Source organism: Lygodium microphyllum, chromosome 28 (assembly GCF_053477565.2).
Source record: "Lygodium microphyllum isolate KBCC chromosome 28, Lygodium_microphyllum_v1.1.10, whole genome shotgun sequence".
Lineage (NCBI taxonomy): Eukaryota > Viridiplantae > Streptophyta > Polypodiopsida > Schizaeales > Lygodiaceae > Lygodium > Lygodium microphyllum.
In genome coordinates this window covers 103,155,654-103,164,641 of record NC_141162.1, presented here as the reverse complement: position 1 = coordinate 103,164,641, position 8,988 = coordinate 103,155,654, and the positions used below count along the sequence as shown (strand labels likewise).

General features: G+C 42.0%; 1 protein-coding gene across 4 annotated transcripts in view; it reads left to right on the top strand.

Annotated features, from left to right (window-relative positions):
• The first annotated feature begins 622 nt into the window (after positions 1–622).
• Positions 623–8,988, top strand: part of LOC148011820 (NagB/RpiA/CoA transferase-like superfamily protein) — a 91,003-nt gene continuing 82,637 nt past the window's right edge. For 2 of the 4 annotated variants that reach the window (XM_087670007.1, XM_087670006.1), the window contains exons 1-3: positions 623–812; positions 1,495–1,622; positions 7,680–7,749. In XM_087670007.1, the coding sequence (XP_087526133.1) occupies positions 681–812; positions 1,495–1,622; positions 7,680–7,749 (330 nt within the window). In that variant the 5' untranslated portion in view covers positions 623–680. Of the gene's footprint in view, positions 827–858; positions 1,189–1,494; positions 1,623–7,679; positions 7,750–8,988 lie in introns of those variants that run through there. The other 2 variants (XM_087670009.1, XM_087670008.1) reach the window with 2 other exon arrangements.

The window sequence follows — 8,988 nt, the reverse complement described above, 5'->3', positions numbered from 1 at the left end:
AAGAGAGGATGGTGTGATGTTTATATATTACAAGATATAAGTTTAGGGTGTAGGGTAAACACCATCGCTTCATAGACATGCTACCGATCTGTGCTTGATTTGGATTGTAGTGGGAGTACTGGTTTTCTATTAAACCCTGGTTTTTCGAGAATACGAAGAGCCTTGCCATGTGCAGGTTTATTGACCTACTCATCGACACACGACAACTTCGGGCCTCATGGTCTTGCGCTGATCGACATTGATCTAGAGTGGATCTCATCGGCATAGAGTAGGGGCTAGGAAGGTATTGGGAGGAGAGAGAAACTTTTGTGTAGGTCAGAGGTAATCAAGGGAAAAAGGAGCCATCTTATAAAATACTGCCACGTGGATTCGCTTCGGCTAGTAGACGAAGTACCTCTAAATATGGAGGTACTCCAATGACTCGATGTAGCTCCGGTTTTTAACGGGGTTAAAATGCAAAACCGCGGGACACATGTAAGTTAAACTCCAATTTGTATACTTGCTGGCTGGAGTCAATTGACTTACGTGTGTCTCAGCTCTTAGCAAGCCCGTTGTGATTACATCGCCTTGTTCAAATAAAATAAAACAAAAAATATACCGGATTATCCACTGTCCAGTGACCGGTCCATTCTCAGTTCGGCTTTTAAATACTGGGAGAGAGAGAGACGAAGATAGCAGCGATGGCGGCGGCAGCTGCTGCTGCCACCATAGGAATTACGAGCTCAATGCCCTTCTCGTTCTCTTATCGATCGCCCAGCCCTGTACCCATGGCCTCACTGGATCACCGATTAGAAGCTGCAGCTAAGCAAACTGTAATCTAGTCTTTGTTCGTAATATCAACTATTCATCCTCAAGACTGTGATTGCTCTTGCGATGCAATTTTTGGCAATCTGTTCTTGCAAGTGAATATCTCGTCTGTCCAAGCAGGAGGCCATGGTTGTCCTTGTGCTGCAATTCCCATCAATCTTTGTCTTTGCAAGTGAATATGTTATTTGTCGAACTAGAAGACACCAATTCTAAATTTTCATCAATCCTGTCACAATAACTTTTGACATTTTCCTATGTGGGAGAGAGGGGTTCTTTTCCCTCGTGTCTCTCTATTGTCCTGAACATCGTGAGCTTCTGATTGGGAGGCACTGCATATCTAGTTAGATGTGGTTGCGGGCAGCAGGGAGCCGTTAGCCTCAGGTGCCTTAATTCACAATGTGCAAATTATAGTGGGAATCTGTCTAAAACTTCTTGTGTGTCTTTGCAAAGTGAATATGTGAACTATCAAACTAGAAGACTGTGATTGTCCTTGCGCTTGCACTTTTGATCAATCCTGTCTTTGCAAGTGAAAACGTCTACTGTTTAGCTAGAAAACTGTGATTGTTCTTGTGCTGTAGTGTTCTGTCTTTGCAAGTGATTGCAATCTATCAGAAAATGCCTTCTCTATTTTTTTTTCCATTCCATTCTCCTTCGACGTGTCAAACCTTGAGCATTTGCACCTGGCAGGTCGATTTCTTTGTCAAGGATGGAATGCTGTTAGGACTTGGAACTGGACCTGCATCACGTGCTGCTATTTCATATGTGGGTCAGAAGCTTCGGACAGATGCTCTTCGAGAGATTGTTGGTGTGCCCATGTGAGTTGCACTGGAATCATAATAATAAACTTGATGAGGATCGTTGTGGAAATTTGTGACTGTGCCTATGCAATGTTAATTGGTGGTTTGCCCATGTGAGTTGCATTGGGACTATGAACAAGCTCGGTAAGAATTGGAATCATGCTGGTCTGCATGTAGTGTTTATGTGAATGATCCTGATTTCATATTGATTATTCCATGTCAGACTACAAGTTCTATTTGTCTGTTCAATCTGTTGGTTTGGCTTAAGTAAGACTATCCTTGATTGCTGTCTTGGATTGCATGCACTGTCTATTAGGCAGCTACTTTCCATAACAGAAATAAAGGTTTTGATTGCACTTGCTGTACATGTAACATGCCAGTATACAGCTGGCAAAGCCATCTTGGAGACCAAAGATCTTCTGAATTACCATGTATCAACACATAATATAATATACTTGACTATTTTCTCAGTTTTGGATGTCTCAAACATTGTAACTTTGGGTGAGAACTCATTGAGCTTTTCATGGGTTTCTTTGTTTTGATGTAGACTAAGACCTGCATGTTCAGCTTACAAATTTCAATAAAGGGACTTTATTAAACTTGCAGAAATGCTATGCAGGGGAAACCTTCCTTACTATTTGATCTCTTCTTGTCAACTTCTCTAGTCTTTAGAGTGTATAAGCCTATATCTGTTTGTGAAAGCATAACTCCCTTGATGAGCTGGCAGGTTGTAAGTTTAAATTCAGAGACTAATGGAGGATGGACAACTTGGCCCAATGAAACACACATTCTCCTCCTTTTGCCCGTGAATGGCACCCCTCTTTGGCCTCCACACATTATTAATACCTCAATCTACACAGATCCCTTATTGTTGGCTAAGCACCTGCTCTCTCAGTGCATTCATGCTGTGAGTTGGTCTTGGTGTCTCACCCAGGTAACTTTCGTACACATGCTCATATGTGTCGGAGCATGCAAAATTTGCGTTGTGAGTTTTGGTACTCTTAAGGCTCACATAGTCTATGTTCTAAGGTTGAAGGCCTTATTAATACATCCATGGGCTTCTCTGGATGCATGGCAGCTTGAGTAGAATCTCAAGTGTCATTTTCCCACTTATAGATCACTTGGGAAGATCCATTTTGGTCATACCCACTTTTGTCTAGGGCATCTACATTTTTTTGGTGCGTTGGCATCCATGATCCCACCAGTCATGGATACATGTATGACTCATTTTCCCACTTATAGATGACTTGGGAAGATCCATTTGGGTCATACCCACTTTTGGCTAGGGCATCTACATTTTTTTGGTGCATTGGTATCCATGATCCCACTAGTCATGGATACGCGTATCACTCATTATATAAAGTGAAAATTTGCCCTCCAATGAGTTGTGAATTTCTTGCTTCTGTTATTAAGCAAGTGTGAGTGTAGGAGAATGTATGCTAATTTAAGCTTTCTTTCATGGTACCAGAGCTAGAGAAAACCACTATTTGTGTTTTCATCATCTGATGAGGAGAGCTTGCTGGTAATAGGGTGTAGTGGTACAGGTCTGTATCGTCTTGCTAGCAAGAAGCCATTTCAAGCTATTTTGAGCTGTTACAGCTGTGTTCAACAGTTCTACATCATCTTGAGGTGATGCACATCATAGGTGGGTGCATTCACATTAGAACAATACTGCAAGTGATTTTTGCGTCAAGTGGCAGCAGCCGCTGGCTGTATTTCCACTTTCTGGAGCGACAGGAGGTTATTCAGCCACATGAGGCATAGGATGCTATGTGGCAGCAGAGGCTGCTGTTTTGTACAGCCAAGTTCAGCAAGAAGCTTCATTTTCAGTAGATGTAGCAACAGGAGGCTGTGTTTTTGCAAGATGAGGTAGCAAGATGCAGCATCCCTGAATTTCAAGGCAACAAAAGGTGTGTATTCATCAGGCCAGCAAGATGTTGCATTCCCAATTTGTGGCAGCAAAAGATGTATGGGGTGTAATTCCAAGTATGGCCCCATCATGATGGACAGGATGGATATGAATTTCGAAGTGACTGTCAGGATAGTGGAAGCCTCATCCTTTTTTTGCTATGGTGTCCACCATTTACTTAACACCCTTTGTGGATGTATATTCATCGTTCTTGGTTTGACATGATCTTGTACTCGTGCAAGGGATAGTGATGGATGGTGTTATGCCCAAGAAATTGATCCAAGTCTGGTTTGTTGAGAAGTACCATCTATAAGGTGTCCAAGGGAAAGACCAAAGCAAAGAAGTGTTGCTTCTGAATCAAAGAGCAAGTGGAGGATGCCATAATTCAGATTGAGGACTTTCAGGTAAGAGTTTCCTTGAGAGTGGTCTCTCTTCTCAACGTTGATGTGATCTTAGGATGGCCACTGTTAGTTGTTGATTGGGTGGAATAGAAAGGATGTGTGTTGTGCAAACTCACAAAGTGAAGCAAGAACATGGAGACTGATAAAGTAGAGATAGTTGGAATGGTAGCTTGTATTAGGTAAGTGTTGAATGAAAAGCAAGCTAACAAAATATATCTCTAAGGTACAAAAGCAAAATCATCACTGCCCAAGTGGGTGGTCATACAAGAAAAATATCCCTCCCTAGCAAGAGTGTAAAAAGCGGCCGTTGTGTTAGAACATATTCACACCCAAATGGCTATGAGAGGAGCACATAAGTGTGACAATCCCCCCCTAGAGTGAACGATGTGAATGGATACAAGGTCTACTGATTAGTACCCAAAAGGGAGTAAACCTAAAGCCTTCCGGAAGACTTCAAACTTTTCTTGTGAAAGAGCTTTTGTAAACATATTTGCTACATTGTCTAGTGTAGGCACATAGACCAAGGCAATCTTTCTAGCAGGAAGCCTTTCCTTGACATAGTTATAGCAGACCTCAATGTGCTTTGTGTGAGCATGGAAAATTTTCTCTCACAATAGTCACAACACTCTAATTGTCAGTGTAAATGTGTATCAATGATAATTGCTTCACACCTAAATTGGCTTATAGGCATTTGAGCCACACACATTCCAAGGCAGCAGTAAATGCTGGCAGCTGCCTTGTATTCAGTCTGCTGTCTTAATCATTCCAGCCCTATCATCATCTTCTCTCTCATCTCTCCTTTGTAAGATTCTCTCACCTGCCCTTTCAGTCCGGAGCCCTCACTGACATGGCAGAGACTACACGTCCAGGGGCTGTTGTATCAGGTTTCCTTTGCTTTTGTTTAGATTGAATTTTTGCTTCCTTCATCATCTTCTGTGTTCTTCTTCAAACTATGTGTTCTTTCTTGCTTCTGTATTGTGCGCTCACTTTCTTGGGGGATGTCTTGCGCACGAATTAATTGCTATAGTAAAGGAATAGTTTGCCTTTCTGGATTTACCAGATGGTTCTTGGAGACAAAGACTCTAGGGTCTCAGAGGAGTGGGGATCATGAAAGAGACAATGGTAGGGAGCATATAGACACATCTTAGACTTGAGTTGATTCCTTTTCCAAATGAGATAGATATCCTGTTTGGAGTGATTGCAACCAACAGCAAGAGTCCCTTCACTTTCGTAGTAGATGGGGATGGCCCCTGCTTGCACGGGCATTGGAGAGACATGTTAGTGACAGAGTAGGACTGGAAAGTAGCATGTGAGGAAGAGTGCTGGCAACAAAGAATGAGGAAGTTAATGACAAAGAGTATAAGTGATGGTGAATGAACCTAGCAGCCTATACATAGGTGGAACCATTAAATCTGGCTGATCTGAATAAATGCAGGTGAGACCTGTCAAAAACTGGACAACTGCATGCTAAAATGCCCAGAGGGCTCCAAAAACTTGTGGGGCATGCCAGGAAAATATAGGGGACATGGTGCTGGGTCTAGATGAGAGCAAGGTTCAGGAAAAGAATTTTGAGGAAGAGGAAGTAAATCCTGTTCACCATCATTTGATAAGGAAGTATCCTCTATTGAGACTGTATTTTATACATAAAATTGAAAAATATAACTATATTTTTAGAAATTTGAAGAGGATTTTTTCCTTCTTCCAAAAATTTGAGAAAGATTTTTCTCAAGGTGAACAAGTTCTAGGTTGAAGCGAAAAAATCAATGTAGATAGTGCCAAAGCTCCAAATGTCTCTATCAGAATTAGATTGAGGCTCACAAATAGGAGATGACATGTAGAAAAAAATTAAATAAATCATGATTGCTAACATCTCCTACAAGATCTTGGGAGTGGCTGAATGCCAAAAATGTGCATGCAATGAGACATAAGAGGCACTGGAAGTTCCTTTGTGAAGATGTTAATAACATTGTCCTTTGTATGACAATGCACCAGTTCCACCTCATCGTCCAAGATACTCCCCCTGACCATAATGGAGTTCAACCTTGATGTGCTTTTTTGCAGCATGAAACATGAGGTTCTTTGCAATTGGCTAGAGCACTCTGATTTTTATATTGAAAAAGAGTAGCTTGCCACTGAGAGAACCTCATCTCTGCAAACATTTGTTGAAGCCAGGCAGCCTGCTATGCTAAGGAACATACAACTTGATACTCGGCCTGCATATAACAAAGAACATACAAATTGATGCCACAACACCCGCATTGTGGCTTGCCAATGGGAACTAGAAGTTTCTTCATGAAGGAGCTCAAAATGGCATGTGTGGAATGGCAAGCCACTTAAATTAAAGGCATGCATTGACACGAAAGTGCTACTTTTACTTCATTAAAAAGGCTTGAAAAAGATTTGCTTGTCAGAAATGCATTATCTTTATTCAGTAGGACAAATGCCCAAAAATTCACTATAAAATGACATATTGCAGGCATTCAGATTGTCTCATCTCTTTCATCCTTGATTATCCATCATCATTATCTTCATAGCAAACAGCTATTGCACACTCCTTTTCTGCCCATGCCCATTGGAGGAGCTGTCACCCAGCCTGAGGAGGTGCTGCCCTGCTGCCCGGAGGTGCCCTGCTGTCCATCCTGCAGCCCAGTTGCTGGATGCTGCTGCCCTGCATAGGAGGATATCACCAGCCCCTGAACATCTTTGCCAGTCACTGCCAGCCTGTCTACTCCCACCAACAGCTGCTTGCCATGTTTCTGATCAGCTGCAGCTTATGTTTTCACTGTGCAGCCTGCTTTTCCAGCTTGTGCTTGGCAACTTGTCAATAAACTGTTCTCACAAAAGCTTACATTATTCTAAAAGCTCGCCGACAGAAACTTGCCAAAACCTTTCCCCATTTCCAGACAAGTAGAGGCTGCCTCATTTTACTTGCTTCATTAAAGGGGTAGATGGAAGTGACATACTTTGCATGATTGTTGGCATACCAAGTGACTGATTCAAGAGGTAGGAGAAGTCCAACAGCAGATAAGTTTACTACATCATAGTAGCCATAACATGGTCCACAAACACTACATAGTCTATGAACAAGAGGTAGTTTATAACATCGTGGAAACCATAACATAGTGCACTTCTACTTACATTGTCTATGAAAAAGGCAAAAGTGATGAAGGTGGAAAATGTAAAATTATAAAGAGTAAGCATGAAGACCATGGAAAGTGTTACTCTTTTCAGTTTTGAATTATTTGGCAAGAAGGATATATTGTACTGAGACTTGACATATATCACCTGAGTACTTTGTCATGTCAAATTTTCTGTATTTTCTTTCAGTTTTATGTGGTTAAATGCATCAAGTGTGATAGAATTGACAAACAGTGCAGCAGCTGCATTTGCCATTGCATCTTAGATCAGCATGTACATTTTTGCTAGTGATGGACGTGATCAGGATACTCTTCTATGGGATTGACTAGTAGTCAGGAGAAGATGCTGCCTGTAGGCTGTGCGCGTCAAATATGTGAAACAAGCCCCTACCTAGCACCTATGTATGGACTATACCTTACAAAATATGGCCCCTCTCCCTTCTAAGATCCAGTCTACCGAGGATACTCTCAGTTATGCATGTTGGCCAATTTGTGTTTTAGTATTGAACAATCCTTAAATTGTTGCCCCCTCCCCCTTTACACTTATACATCTCTGTAAAGCTGTTTCCCCCTCTATTACCCTTTTGAATCTCTCTTCTGATGGATGCTCTTGGATCATGCTTGTTAGGTCAAGCTTTAGTGCTTCCGAGGCTGCAAAATCTGGATTGCCACTTCGTTCATTTGAAGATGATTTGAAGGTATTACTTCTCCATTTGAGAATGCCAGTGGCATAGTATATACATAGTTGTTTGTGCCATGCAGAATGAAAAATTTGGGCTTAGTTCTGTTAATGGTTTTCTATGCTCAGATCTTGTACTCTCTTTATCCTGTCCAGAAAAAGATACATCTAGGCTTACGCATCTATGATGTTAGTACTACAAGTGTATGTAGGCTGAAATCAGTTAACTAATCAGTTTTGATGTGATTTGGAGTGTGGGCTAAATCCGCAGAATAAACAAGTAGATTAACTTTATGGCACTATCATAAGTTTGTCTATGTGCATGTAGGCCCTTGGGATTGATTGCTTAAATTGTATTGATCTTTTGAGAGGATACTATACATTGAGACTTTGTGACTGTTTTAGTAATGTACTACTCACTGGCGAGTTAAGGGTTCATTGCGGTCTTGGTCTATATTACTTTAGGGCCTTAGGCATTGAAATATGAAGAACCTTGTGTTTGCATAAAAATGATATAATGATCTGAATTATATATTAATATTACTTCATTAGGGATCAGAACTGGAAAGGAAGAGGAAAGCTGAGCATCATACAGCTAGTTAGCCTGGATCACTGTTAATACATTGTCCTTTGCATGAACACCTCCTGCCTGGCTGTCACCTCACTGCGTAGCTGGCTGTCTGCCTGGTCAAAACCCTCCACCCTCCATTTTGCTTGTCCTGCCTCCAGTGCTTTGCTTGTTGCCCACGGGCTGTCCAGCTACAAGTGTCTGCTCGCCCCTTCAACTTTACACACTTTTCAATCTCCCGCCTTCTGGCCTCCACACATCTCTGACTTCCTGCTGGGTGTTTGGAACCTATAGGTCTGTGCCGTTATAAATGTCGCTTCATACCCTGAGAGAACGGGCAAGGCTAGCCCCCTGAATCCTAGCCAGCCTACTTGATGTGACTGCACTTTTTGAGCTGCATCCTGTCGTGATCTCAGATCTGTGGGTTCTAGATGACTGGCTGTCTGTCAGTCTTCTCTTGGCATATTTGGGGCCCACTCCTCAAGGGCCTTACACAAGCTCTACCAGACCTGTAACAGGCTGTGGAGAAAAGATGATCTTCGTAGTGTAGTTGGTGTTGTAGTGAAGATATATCTTAGAGATGGTCTCCACTCCCTGCCTAGACGAGGTTTGCACTCTTGATAGCCCTCCCAAAGGAGGACCTTTCATGTCTGCTCACTTGAAGTGAACCCTTGGATCACTAGCTTGCCC